General features: G+C 41.5%; 2 protein-coding genes across 6 annotated transcripts in view; both read left to right on the forward strand.

The window, feature by feature from the left end:
* evi5b (ecotropic viral integration site 5b) overlaps positions 1 to 8,624 on the forward strand; it is a 34,569-nt gene extending 25,945 nt beyond the window's left edge. For all 4 annotated transcript variants that reach the window (XM_023416499.2, XM_023416500.2, XM_023416501.2 and 1 more), the window contains 2 exons: positions 3,693 to 3,788; positions 6,693 to 8,624. In XM_023416499.2, the coding sequence (XP_023272267.1) occupies positions 3,693 to 3,788; positions 6,693 to 6,959 (363 nt within the window). In that variant the 3' untranslated portion in view covers positions 6,960 to 8,624. The remainder of the gene's footprint in view (positions 1 to 3,692; positions 3,789 to 6,692) is intronic.
* A 111-nt stretch (positions 8,625 to 8,735) lies between these two features.
* The window catches only part of gfi1ab (growth factor independent 1A transcription repressor b), a 6,217-nt gene continuing 932 nt past the window's right edge, over positions 8,736 to 14,020 (forward strand). The window contains exons 1-6 of one of the 2 annotated variants that reach the window (XM_087176697.1): positions 8,736 to 8,842; positions 11,285 to 11,403; positions 12,041 to 12,226; positions 12,859 to 13,235; positions 13,476 to 13,613; positions 13,753 to 13,918. In XM_087176697.1, coding sequence (XP_087032823.1) covers positions 11,292 to 11,403; positions 12,041 to 12,226; positions 12,859 to 13,235; positions 13,476 to 13,613; positions 13,753 to 13,918 — 979 coding nt within the window. In that variant the 5' untranslated portion in view covers positions 8,736 to 8,842; positions 11,285 to 11,291. Of the gene's footprint in view, positions 8,843 to 8,985; positions 11,404 to 12,040; positions 12,227 to 12,858; positions 13,236 to 13,475; positions 13,614 to 13,752; positions 13,919 to 14,020 lie in introns of those variants that run through there. The other variant, XM_023416511.2, reaches the window with a different exon arrangement.

Genomic DNA, 14,020 nt, shown 5'->3' on the forward strand with positions numbered 1-14,020 from the left:
CACAAGCTGGATGTGAGATATTAATGTTTAATGCTGTGTTTTCAGGTCTATTAATACTGTATGTTGTCAGAAATAGTGTCGTTACCTTTTCTTGAAATTATTCCAGTGTTGTGAGCAGTTCTCAGCAAGTGGGATAAATTCATGTTTTTGGATGAGTCAAGAGACATTTTTGTTTCATCACAAATGACTCTCTGCCCCGGTCTGACTTGCTACTGAGCCCACATATGTTCTCATAAATTATTAATACTTTGAAATTTTCCAAAGTTTCCAAAATTGTTGCAAAGTCATTAAGCTTATTGATCATCAGCACCGACCAGTGGAAAAGAATGTATGAATGTATAGAGATGTTCTCTTGGGTTCAAGTCAGGGACATACTTGGCCAGGTCACAGTTTTTACTTTTTTCTTTTTTCATAGCTCGAATCATGCGTGGGATAATTTATCAAGGACAGCCACTGTGCTATCTGTTATTGGTAGTGTAGTATGGCTCTTCCTAAACCTCCTAACAACTGCTGCAACTGAACCCATGTTCAGGAGACTGCTGATGCTCTTGTCCCCTCTCCCATCTTTATGAAGTCTCACAGTCCAGTTCCTTCCTAGGTCCTCACCATGTGCAGCCATGGGGCATTAGACACAGCCCAGGCTAAGACTGAGGAAGCTGTTGTGTTCACGTTATTTTATCATTTTGTTCATGCAATTAAGCTTTAAATCACAGGTTTAATTACTTTTAATGTAGTCTATGCATGTCTGTTATGCATATTTATTTTTAATTATATATAAGATAAAATACCCAACACTTCAAATTAAAAATAATACAATCGGTGCAAGATCATAGTTTTGAATTATTTAACATTTTAATGATATTGCACAGTCGTGTACTCAGTTTTGTTGAGTACTGCAAATTCTAATGTTTCAGCTCCTCAGCGTCGTCCATGCACTCTGATTGGATGGCAGAGAAAACGCTGTGCTGATGTAGAGAGTTGATCGGCTGAAGTTGAACAGTTTTTAGTTGGAGCTGCTCACCAAGCAAGTGCATTGGGAGCTATATATATAGGAGCATATATATATATATATATATGTCTGATCTCTGTGACCTCTGAATGTTAAATGCTAAACTCAGGGGCAAACCTTAAGTTAAGTGTCACTGATTCAGCGTAAATATCAGCTGCTTTGACAGTCAAACCAGAAACGTGGTCACGTGGGTGGCTTTGAGCTACAGACCGCTTTGTTGGAAACAGTTGTGACTTTGACCCAGCGGAGCAGGCCCTCACCTTTGTAAATGCAATCCTGAGTGTAAGGTGTTTCAAATGGTTTAAGATGAAGGCCCAGACTATTTATAAGTATGACACCTACAACAAAACCTCCCCCTCTTCCCTTTCACAGGCATACACAATCACACAGTGTGGTCTGAGGTTTTGTTACTAAGTGATAGAGCAATAACATGCAACACCAAAACTTTACCACTACCGCCCTCGTACTCTTTAGAATCTGTGTAATGAACACAGCTGGGTGTGTCATTAAAAAGCACTCCACTTTACTTGGTATGATTGTTTATCTATTTTGTCAGGAGCACGGTATTAAATCAAACCTCTGTCTGACCAAAAATCACGATTCTTTCTCTATAAGTTGTCGTTGTGGGTGAACATTTTGCTTCAGTTTCAAAAAAGGGAGAAAAAAAATCAGTTTCTTTGCTTCCTCCTCGGAAGTTGACGCATATTGATGCTGGATGATTTGCAGCTCGGTTTTAAGGCGAAAGGTCAGAGGTCACAGAGATCACACAGATTAATCGAGATTAAGATTTGTCTGAGCCTGAATACCTGAATAATGGATGAAGTGGTAGTCATATGTATCTTATCATCCTTCATGACTACACGGGTAATGTTTCAGAGGTTCAGTGAACAGATACAAATTGATGATAACAAACACTGAATGATGATGGAAAACGTTGTCAGTGAAACTGAGATGTCTAGAAAGGTTTATGTAGGATTCTTTCACTACCACAGTCCTGGCCTCTGCTTAATGCCACAGCGCCACTGTCTCTGGGTTGATAGGAAGTGGTTTCACATCTTGAAGCAGAGACTCTACCAAAGGTGACATGCATGGTTTATTTTGAGGTTTCTATTACATACTCAGAGATTTATACTAAATGTTTTAGCTTATAAGGGACATTGTCATGTTTACTCTGTATTTGTCATGTTGTTGTGGGAAATATGTTTCATCAGTCTTACACGTAAAAATAAAAAAGAAATTCTAGTGACACACATCTGTGGTAAAGCTTAAAATGTTAACATGACACAATTTTAGATTTTTTTTTTTTTTTTAGAAATCATATCTGCTCTTTACTGAGAAGCAGCTAAAGGATAAAGGAAAGTTTAATCATACAACAAAGATAACAACATAAATCATCATTTCACACTACAGCTGTGAATTTTCACACATCCTTTACAAAGGTCTTTGCAGATACAGAATAAAGCACACATCATCGCCACAACAATGGAGACACAGTGTAAAAACACTTTGTGCTGATACTGTCAAATGAAATTCTAGTGCAGTTCATGGAAACTTCTTTTATGAGCTGTGATTTTTTTTTTTTTTTTTTCTTCCCTTTTCTCACTCATTCAAGATGTGATGATGTTTGTTGACATCAAAGAAACGCTTGGTTCACTGCTGTCGATGCATTAAACAAATGTAACTTTTCTACCATGTCATTATACATAGTCTTTGAGGCTGCATGAACGTGTGTGTGTGTGTGCACGTGTGAGTGAGTGAGTAAGAGAGAGAGAGAGAGAGAGAGAGACACGTTTCACATTTGTCTACAGTCTGACACCTGGTTATTCACACAGCTGAACATGAGGAAGTCTTATTAACTGCCTGCCCCTTATCGTTGCAGTGTTTTGGAGCGAGGAAACCTCAAAAACAACAGATTCTTGTATTAATCTCACTTGTTTGTGTCTCCTTGTGAAAAAAAAAAGCCCTAGTGGGACCCACCAAACCCAACTCCATCTCACCACAGGAATCAAAAAACCTGTCTGTATTTTGAGGTGAAGCCTCAGTCCACATCCCTACCTCAACACCCAAGCCCTGCTGTGTACCGTCTTTCTTTTTTTGTCTCGGTGTTTCTGTGCTGCAGCCTGTAGCTTGAACTCCTCTGTGCACCCGTCACTGGTCTCACAGTAATAACTGGCGAGTTCAGGTGGTGTGATTGAGGTTTGAAAGAGAGTTTGTGTTTGTCCCCAATGCATGCAGATGTCTTCGCTGATAAAGGTAAACATCACATGGGCTGTTTAACTGTTAAAGCTAACAAGCAGCTTTCATCCCCAGGGCCCCAGGAGGAAATCAAGCACAAATGACACTGTCTTGTGTTTCCTCTGACATCTGTCACTTTACTCGCCCACCATACATGCAGGGGACTTCGTCATGCTGCTTTTTTAGAAATGGGGCTCCAGCGTCCGATGCTTTTTCTACTGAATGTGCAGTAGCTCACAACAATGAATATCAGTGGGTATTCATTAAGACGTCATTGAAATTTCCAGACTCTAGGTATTTTAAATGTATGCTGCATTTTCCATTTAGTCCTGGGTTTAACCACACAAGTCTAAGCTAGAATGTTTTGTCAATGTCCTCTGTAGGAAAGCCTCCTGCATCACTCAGTGCTGGAGTTTTTAAAAAATAAACTCATCTCCTCTATTAACAGAAAGAAGAAGGAAAGGTCCAAGGCCAGCTGAACCACACAGACTCGAGCCAGTACATCCGTGACCTCAAAGACCAGATAGCAGAACTAAAACATGAGGTGAGGAGCATCAGGTCCAATGCTAATCATGCTAGCTTATGTTTCAACCGTTTTTTGTTTTTTTTTTCCTTGTAAAGACTCAAGTTTAGTTGTCGCTGTTTCTTTTCATCTAGCTTTTGAAAGGTTTCAAAACATTCCCTCAGATATGGTTTTACTTTGAAGCTAACAAATTAGAAGTGTTAACTACACCCAGAGATTTCCTGTGTGGAGCACACCTCGTGTGAATACCCTACAAATGTTTTTAAACCAAGCTCATCACAGAGTAAAGCCAAGACAGATAATAAGGTGTACCTACATTTAAAGCTTAAAGATTATAACTGAAAATTTGATTTTAAGTAAGATGTGATTAATTTATATATATATATAGCGATATATGTTGGTATATAGAAATATATAGTAATGCTACTATACTATGACTTTCTTTTGACTATACTGTGATTTATTTATGGGGCGACACGGCGGAGGCATGTTTTTATGGCTTTTTATTCCGTTAAAAAATATGTCATAGTATAGTAAGCCTTACTATACTATGATGTTGTTATACCTTACTATACTATTACCTATTAGCACTATAATGTATATAGCTTATATAGTATACTATAACGTTTTTATTACTTTCTATGCCTTACTTAGGCATAAAAAGTAATGAAAAGTCATAGTATAGTAAGTCATAAAAAGTGACAAAAAAAGTCATAGTATAGTAAGTCATAAAAAAATCATAAAAAAGTCATAGTATAGTATGCCTTACTATACCATGACCTTTTTATGACTTACTATACTGTTACCTATTAGTACACTATAACATATGTTTTTATGACTTACTATACTATGACTTTTTTTTTTATACCTTATGCTACACATTTCCAGTTCTGTCTTTTTTTTTTTTGGTTGTTGGGACTGTTATCGAGATTTGGATCAACTCCAAACCATGACAGAAGGGAGCTGATCCATCCTGTCATAAACTGCCTAAGACCCTAAGGAGGGGGCCGCTTTATTATGGGTTTGGCAGTTGAATTCTGTTGTGGTTTTGGTTGGAAGGAGGAATAGGGAGACCCAGAGTTCCCTGAATCAACTGCTGCCAGGGACCACACCTGAAAAGGATAAATGAATAAATAAGTATAGAGGTAGTGGAAATGGTCGTTACTTACTTGTCAGTGACCAAATAGATAAGTAGTTACTCTACTAGTTTCAAGAGAAAATATTAATATTATTAGTAGGTTCTTGCTTACTTCCTGCAGATCAGTTATGTACAGGAACAATAGCATATCTTTACTGAAAACAGGCTGTGAACTGTGGTTAAATTTAGCTGCATGCATGAACTTCTTCTGTCTCTATATGAAGGCAGTGCAGTCACACAGTCATTTCCTCTCTCACTTGGTTTTTCATGGTGGTCATCTTAGGTTAAGAGTGGCCTGCTATGAATCACGCGAGCTCATGTGGCTACACTGAGCAAAACTGAAAATGGCTCAATACCACATCCCACCATCATCCTCCATCACAGTCTGCATTAAAACTTGCATCATATAGCTGGAACTTTTTGCTGTTGCCAGTCAGATGTTGATTAGATCACAATTTCCTTTTTGCATGACAACAACAGGAAGGTAGACTTCCATATATAGACAGGTGCAGGTAAACAAGGGCTTATTTTTATTTTTTTGTGCATTGTGTACTGTTCTCTGAACTGGCCTCTGAATGCGTCTCTTCCTTCATGTCTGTCTGCTGAATGGCAGGCCGTCCCAGGTGAGTTGGCACAGATGTGCCTTGTAACCTTCAGTGGTTGAAACCTGACCTTGTGTTGACCTTCATCTCATTGGCTGTGTGGCCCCAACTGTAACCCCCATCTGGGTCTGCTTAATTCATAGCAAGGGAGGCGGTCCTGGATGCTCCCGTAGAAAAGGGAAGAGAAATCAGACGTGGGGAAGATAACCTGACATGTATGAAAGTTTGTTTCTGAGTGTGGCTAGAATTATCTCATTTCCCCCCCTTGCGGCTAATGGAGGAAAACAACTGCAGCTCAACTGTAGATGCAAAATGTCTTTTCCACCACCAGTCACAAAGGGCAGAAAACAAGTCCAGCTCACTTCACCAGAAAGATGCAAAGTAGACGATGTACTTGAAAACCTGGACACGCCACATAAAGATGAGCTTCATGCTCTATCCAAAGAGTTTTGGTTTTACAAGAAAAAAAAAAAAGACGTAGTGAATGAAGACTAGCTGGTTGATCTGGCGTCAGGTTAACTTCCCACCTCTGATGAACAGCAGACAACAGCCCCTTGCTGTGGGACACATTCAGGACCACACCCTTAAAGAAAACAGCTTTGTCCCAAATCCATACTACATACTAATTGTGAGAAAGTTTTCAGTTCATTCTCACTGGAAATGTGACAAAATAAAGGACACTCACCAGAGACCTCAGTGTGGACAGGAAACAGTTCATTGACTCTGTCGTCCCACCGTGTGATGTACAGCTCGAAACAGTTCAAACTAATTTGAACTAACAGAAATATCTCAGCAAACAAAATATAAAGCATTAAATCTTTGCAAAACCATTTAGTTTTTAACTTGCATTGTTTTTGTTATACTGTAAATATGATAATATAGTATATACTGTATCCTGCTGATGTGTAGTATGGAGTTGGGCCACAGTTCATACTTTATCACATTATTTCCTTGGGGTGTTTGGTTGAATTGCTGCCTGCATGTCAGATTTGTTAAAGACATCCGTTTCTGTTTGTGCCGGTGATATGAGTAGAATATCACTGACTGCCAAATAGTTTTAAATAGTTTGCTCCTGTCTTTGTTTTCTCCCTCAGAAGTTACACATCTGTCTTTTGCTCATTTTGCATGCAAGATAACAAACAGTCTTTGCATTGCTCCTAATACTCATCGTGCTTCCTCTCACAGATTTGCTGCTTAAAAGGGCAGAGGGGCTTGGCCAGCCAGCCCACTTTTGATGGGATCCACATCGTCAATCACTATGCGGGGGATGATGAGTCTTACCAGTCTTCAGATGAAGATGGAGTCAAGGACCCCAGCCTCAAGGACACCCAGCAGAGCAGCAGCAGCGGCCGTATCAGACTGCACCCCAACCTCGGGGACAGCGAAAGCGAGGAGGACGACGGGGAGGCCCTGCGGCTCTCTGTCCCTCAGAGCAAGTCCACCACTGTGTGACAAGCAGGAGCTGCCTGCCAGAGTCGGGACACAGGCTGTCAACACTCACTGACGAAGAGGGGGTGTTTCCAGCAACCATTTCAGAGGAGAAGTCTGGATGTGGAGTTCTGAGTTTCAGAGAGGATATACATCAACATTTCATATCACGAGAATCACACATTTAGTTTTTTTTCCTGTTTCGTTTACCTCCTATTTGTAGTTTTTGTTATCTTCTTGAGGGCAGCAAACACCTGACAGCTGGCAAATCATCAGTCTGGACCTGAGCAAAGAGTTAAATTATATGGAACGTATTAAACTCTACTGGACCACAGAGACCGGAGGAGGAGAAAGAGGAGGGGAGGGGTTGAGGGAGGAGGGGCAGTCTGTCTGTCACTCCGCCCCCCCTGTCGGTACACCACAGAGAAAGAGACTGTGCAATAAAACATTTTATGCTCTACTACACACTTCATCCAATGTATTTTTATATTTTTAAAGCATTTTATAAATGAACATCAACAGCGTATTGATGCCGTTACTACTAAGTGTCCGTCATGCAGAGGCAGAATTGTATGAGTGCTGTGTGTGTATATATAAATATATATGTATGGTGTTGATGAGCTTGGTCAGAGCCTGGTATCAAAGCCACTTGTATCAGCCAGCGTTGATTGAGGTAATGATGACCTTTAGGCCTTAGCACATGCCGCATGCCTTTCACCTGGGCTGGTGTATCACAAGCTCGTTGTGACATCTGAATACTTGTAGATATGTAAATGTGTATTAAGTTTGTTTGCTTATTTGTTTTGTTTTTTTCTCAACTCCTTTTGAACTTGAACATATGTATCTCTTGCATATCTGACGGTTAGAATATATTGTACAATACAGAAAAAAGGGACATATAGTTTAGTTTATTATGGTAACACAAATGACAAATCTGGTTTTTGAGATGAGTGAGTTGAATTCCTGTTAAGAGAAAAAGATCTTTCCTCCTTAGAAGACATCATCTAACATGAATAATGAGTGCAGACAGAAGAGGACAGATTTGTTGCTCAGACTTCTCTGAAAGCATCCAGACTTCACTTTCACAATGAGCTGTGCAGAGCAGTACATAGGCCGATGAGTCAAACATGAGTAATGTCTATCATATGTTTTTGTGCATCACAAATTGACAGTCTTAGGGAGCTGGAGATGGGAGATAAGACAGCATTACGTTTATACACTTTATAACATCTGGAGAAGAATCGGGGGTGGCACCAAAGTAAGCACTAAGTTCTGTATGGTGCTCATGCACAGGCTAGAGCCACTCCATTTCATGTGCAAGGACCTAGATGTGTAAGAGTGAATTTTTCTGAATGTCCATACTGAACACTAACTCCTGTATTCAGTGAAAGACAGTCAGTTCCAGGAAACAGAAAAGATTGTGACTTTGACTTGGTAATTACTATGTCCCTTTGATGAACAAGACCCCTGTGTCATTTGACGGGAGAGGAACACTTCGTGGCACTTTTCAAGTCTGCAGTGCAGTAAAAACACACATGGCAACACTATGGAGCAGTCAGCACACTCTGGAGACTAAAAGAGACTGTTGTATTTGTATGTGTGTGTGTGTGTGTGTGTGTGTGTGCGTGTGCGTGTGTGCGCGCGCATGCGTGCGTGCGATGAGTTCATAATAAAATGTTTGATAAACTCCTGGCCTGGTGTGTGTGTCTTGATGGTGGCAGATCTCTAACCTCCTCTCACAGACTTCAGGCTTAGCTCTGCCTTCCTCTGTGAAGATTTCTGCTTAGATTGACTGTTTCAGGAAGTGATTTCTCGCGGTTTTCAGAGCTGAGCCTCAACTACTAATCATTTCATGCAGAAAACCACATTTTAAAAGCGTCCTCATCAGCCACTCAAAGATTAACAAGGTTTGTATAATTACCAGATGATTATGAATGTGTTTTTTTGTTTTAATTATTGATCTTTAAGGAGAGTGTGGTTGTGATGGCCAGTGATCTCAGTGTGATGTTATATTTTATATTGCAGTGATTGATTATGCTCGCGGGTGCTGCTCACGGCGCAGTGAAAGTCTGTGACAATTTATTCAAATTCTGACAAGCTGGTTGTAAAACTTCAGTTCATGTGCTTTTTCCTGCGCGTGATTATGTTGCCACAAAAATACGATTTAGATCGTTTCAACCATCTTGCATCGCAAGTCTGGATTCACAGTTAACAAGAGCTAAATTTCAGCTTTTTAAATATAAACAAATTTATTAAATAGCCTACAATTTACTTATTTATAAATGTTTTTAGGCGCGTCCAGACATGTTCACCATAACAAGAGGCATTAAAATCAAAGACTGTGGTGCCATGTGGGAGGAGATGACTCATTTAGTGTTTTCACATATAGATGCCCTTCTTAAAATCTGAATTTCATCAGAGTCGGATTTAAATTATGCGGAAGTTATAAGGAAATTGATTTAATATATTCAGCGTTAAAACGAGCGGAGGGAACTAAAATCTTCTGCCTTCAGACAAACTGGCTTCTGCAATAAACGGGTACTGATGAAAACTTTTAATATTATTATTAAGCTATAGTAGTAGCCTATTATTGTTTGGACATTAGGCCTGTTGTATTCAACTATTTACTATCATGGAAGGATGACACCGTTGTTGAGCGGCGTTGTGAAACTCCTCTGTCGGCCTATCTTTCTGTTTTTATCGGTTCTGGCCTCATATCTTCACCAGCACGGTGTCCGGATGCCGCGGCCGTGATGAGTCTAATCGAGCCGGGGCATGTGGAGCTTTGATTTCCTGTCCTTCATTCACTGATAGGCTGTTCCGCCTGTGGCCAACCTGTGCCGTTAATTCATCCAGTGTAGAAGTACAGAGGTGGGATATAATATTGTGTTCATGCTAAAGCTGTTTGAAACAATCTATTATTCCATGGGAGTTCTCAGTTTGTGTTTCGGGAGACCTTTGTACAGGATTTGAATTGAGCTGATTTACTGATGAGTAGAAAATGTTAGTCACCGGGTGTGTCAGTTTAACGCAGCTCTGTATGTGGTAAAACTCCACATATAATAATAGATGATTCAATTTAATAAATTTTATTGATATTGATTATTGATCATCAAAGTGCATCCACTCCATCACTATAAAAGTTACAGGATTAATTTAATGTATCGCACCTGTGGTGGATAAAAGGCACCACGCAGGACGCGCAGCTCTCTCCTCTCCTCTATTGTTCCGTGCGTAATGACGCTCAACAGCCGCTGTAATCTGCGTCCTGAGCGAACAGAAAACAAACTGTCTCTATTATAGGGCTTCTTCCTTTTCAGCATAATGCCCAGGGTAACGTGAAACTGTCACCGCAGGCGCGAGTACGGCGAGTGTCTGTCACATAATAACAGTCCTTGATATCAACTGACCAGCGGACCGGAACAAAGCTGCGCCAAACTCTGTCCTGCGTGGAGCAAAGTGTCCTTCATATGCGTTTTATGTTTAGATTTATAGGCTACTGAATTATTGCCAATGCCCTTCTCTCATATTCTTTTAGGCAACATTATAGCGTTGTTGCAATTGTGTCTATAAGTGACTCAATATTAAGCGAGGACACAGTTGGGTCAGAGTTTCCCCCACCTCTTATATTTTACCACTAGGTGCTACATGCAGGTTCAACAAGACACCCTGGGGTGCCCCCCTGCGTTTCCTCTCCCTCTGTCCCCCTCCAAAGATTGAGTAAAGCGCTGATAAACCGTGTATCTCCTCCGACGTGTGACACGAACTGCAGCCTGGCAGCTCCAGGCGGTAGGATAAACACAGCAAAAAAAAAAAAAAATAAAGTTACTTAGATTCAGACTTATTGTCTGATTTCTATTTTGAAACAAAGAAATAAAATGAAGAGCTGATAATTCCCCGGCTGTTTCTTGAAAGTAGAGCAAAGGCGCACCACCGCGTCATATAGGCCTTAATTATCAAGTCAAGTCCTGAGATGAGTGACGCTGCTTTGGGGAGACATGACAAGAAGTCGCCCCCGCTGCAGACTATTTTCCTATCACCTGTAACCACCCCGGGCTGCACGCTGACTAAAACACTGCAGGCGGGTGTATTTACTTGCAGCGGGTGAGCGGGGGAGCCGCAGCACAGACACCTGTCCATGGAACACCTGGCGGACGGAACGGGACTGGACTCAGTCCGCGCATGCTCCGTCGTCAGGTTGAACTCTCTTATTTAAAGCACTTGGGACCCAAATCTCCCCTCCAGAGGAGACCAAGTGTCTGCAGGGTTCAGAGCGAGCAGCACCGAGCACAGAAGGAATCCACTGCCGCTGGATTATTATTGTCACTATCGGTGGTTTCTGCTCTCAGGTCAGAGATGCCTCGATCCTTCTTGGTGAAGAGTAAGAAGGCGCACAGTTACCACAAGCCCCGGACTTTAGAGGATGATTTCAGCAGGCTGGATTCTATACTGACGCAAATCTGCTCAGGTATGTGCAAAACGACGAAATAAATTAATCATTTTCTCATCCCATCTGATGAAAGCTAATGGCCCGATGTTTTTTTTAAATAAAAACTATCTTTGAGTGCGTGGACCGCTGACAGGAGGAGAGCAAATTAAAGTGAAACTGTGCACAAAAGTACAACTGATTTGTAGTTTGAAGGTCTGGAAAGAGTCGTTCAGATTATTAATATTGGCTCCAAATCGTGTTTTTTTTTCCCGAAAAAAAAAATTTCCCTTTAAAAATTAAATAATTTTATTAAACAAAATGTAAGTTGAATTACTGATGTTGACACAGTTGGTTCTGCGATGTTATGATGACGAAAAAATCACCTCGATAGATACATTTAAACGTTAGAGTGTCGCAAGTTTTGTTTTTGTTGTATCAACATTGTTTTTCTTTCATGTTAAATTAAAGGTTACTACTAGAAATAAGGTGATATTGGTCTTAACTTTAGCTAATTTTGCACATCTAATAAATCTTGACAATTCACCTACACTGGCTTTAATGTACTGCAAGTGCCACCATTTATGTCATAGGAGATAATAGAAGTATAATAGTCGCCTGTGCAGTTAATTAGGATGACCTTACTTGATGATGTTGATTGTCCTGTGTGTGTCCTCAGAGTCAGATAAGCTCCCAGATGAGAGCGACCTGACGGTGGACACGTATGGCCTCTCCCCGGACTCCCACCTGGCTGACGCTGCTGATTTCTCCCCAAAGTCTCCGCTCAGCTGCACCGACAGTCTGTGCACTCGATCCCCGGACTACGAGGACTTCTGGAGGCCTCCGTCCCCCTCTGCATCACCGGGTACACACACGAGCACACGCACACACACACACACACACACACACAACTTATGATCTTGTACTATATAGAAACACATAAAAGGCCAAGAGGGGAAACAGTAAAAGCTTGATGAGGCTACAAAAACCACAGACATGTGAGGTAACAATACAAGTCGAATTCTTGTGTAGGAATAATTGTTTATTTTTCATTGTGTATGAAATTTTCTGCACTATTTTGGAGCCATAACACTAAAATGTTAAGGTGATCACTTCAGTTAAGTTACATAACAAGAACATATGGGGCCTTTGTGGTAGATATAGTGAGTTTACATATTTTGTGTATTGTTCTAGTAATTTACCTACTTAATCATTTAGCCTACATATGACAGGAGTTCACGTGTTACATATAAAAGTGTAGGCCTATATAAGTGTGTTGGGCCTTGAAATAACTTTAACACAATTTTCTAAAGCTCATTGATTTATTTTAGCTATAGAGCACGCTCCTCTGTATCATCTGATATTCCTGGTTTCCATCATCAGGGAGATGTTCTCTGAAAGAACATTGCATGACTGACTTACATCGGCTCCTGTGGGGCCCTGTAAACGCCTCCTTTACATCAAATTTTCATCTGGTCTCTCTGTTCCCTTCTCCAGCTGATTCTGAGAAATCCCTGTCTCCTCTGGTGGACGACACCCAGCCCTTCACTGTCCCCTTCCGGCCCTACGCCTGGAGCAGCTACCCGGGGCCCGGGCTGAGGCCCCTGCTGCAGCAGAATCTACACCCGAGCATGGAGGTGGACCGGGGCCCGGCAGCAATGGCCTTTTACGGGGAGCAGAGTGCCCACTCAGCCCTGTACTCAGAGCGGGTTCTGGGAGAGGAGACTTACAGTGACTACAGGAGGCACGCTGCAGCTCTGCTGTTTCCTGAGGGAGGCCTGCGCGGCAAGAACCACAGTGTGAAGGCGCAGTCTGAGCTGCTGTGCTCCAGTCTCATCCTTAACGGAGCTTACAAGTGCGTCAAGTGCAGTAAGGTGAGGATGGAGCTGCATGCACAGTCTCGGCTACACAGTCTGTGAATCATCTAATATATACAAAACACCACAAGATCTGCAGCATGCATGATCCTATGTGACTTCAAGAAAACCCCAACCCTAACCCTTGAGCAAGACACTAAATCGCTCTGAGCTGAGACCTCCTTATTGAACAAAAAATATTTCTATTTCTATATATATTTCCAAAACTTCTACAACTTCTCGTTTCCCCCTCTTCAGGTGTTTTCTACTCCGCACGGTTTGGAGGTTCACGTCCGCAGATCGCATATCGGCACCAGGCCATTTGCGTGTGAAATTTGCGGCAAAACCTTCGGGCACGCAGTGAGCCTGGAGCAACACAAAGCTGTGCACTCTCAGGTGACCTCACACATTCAGTTCCTGCAGTTCACACCTTTTTTCTGCGTCTGCATCTTGTTGTCAACCTGTCTTCCTGTCAGGAAGGAGTGCGCTGACTTGAAGTCATGGGTTAAAAACCCGCCTCTGCATCTCGTTTCAGGAGAGAAGCTTCGACTGCAAAATATGCGGTAAAAGTTTCAAAAGGTCGTCCACGCTGTCGACGCACCTTCTCATCCACACCGACACCCGGCCATACCCGTGTCAGTACTGCGGGAAGAGGTTCCACCAGAAGTCCGACATGAAGAAACACACTTTCATCCACACAGGCAAGTGGAGCAGAAACACAGAAGCCTCATCCGGCACGAGTCAAATTGTTGCTCTTCCTATAATTTATATAATAATAATAATAATAATAATAATAATAATAA

Source organism: Seriola lalandi, unplaced genomic scaffold (assembly GCF_002814215.2).
Source record: "Seriola lalandi dorsalis isolate HSWRI2012SDOR001 ecotype SW California unplaced genomic scaffold, Sedor1 jcf7180002054566, whole genome shotgun sequence".
Classification (NCBI taxonomy): Eukaryota; Metazoa; Chordata; class Actinopteri; order Carangiformes; family Carangidae; genus Seriola; species Seriola lalandi.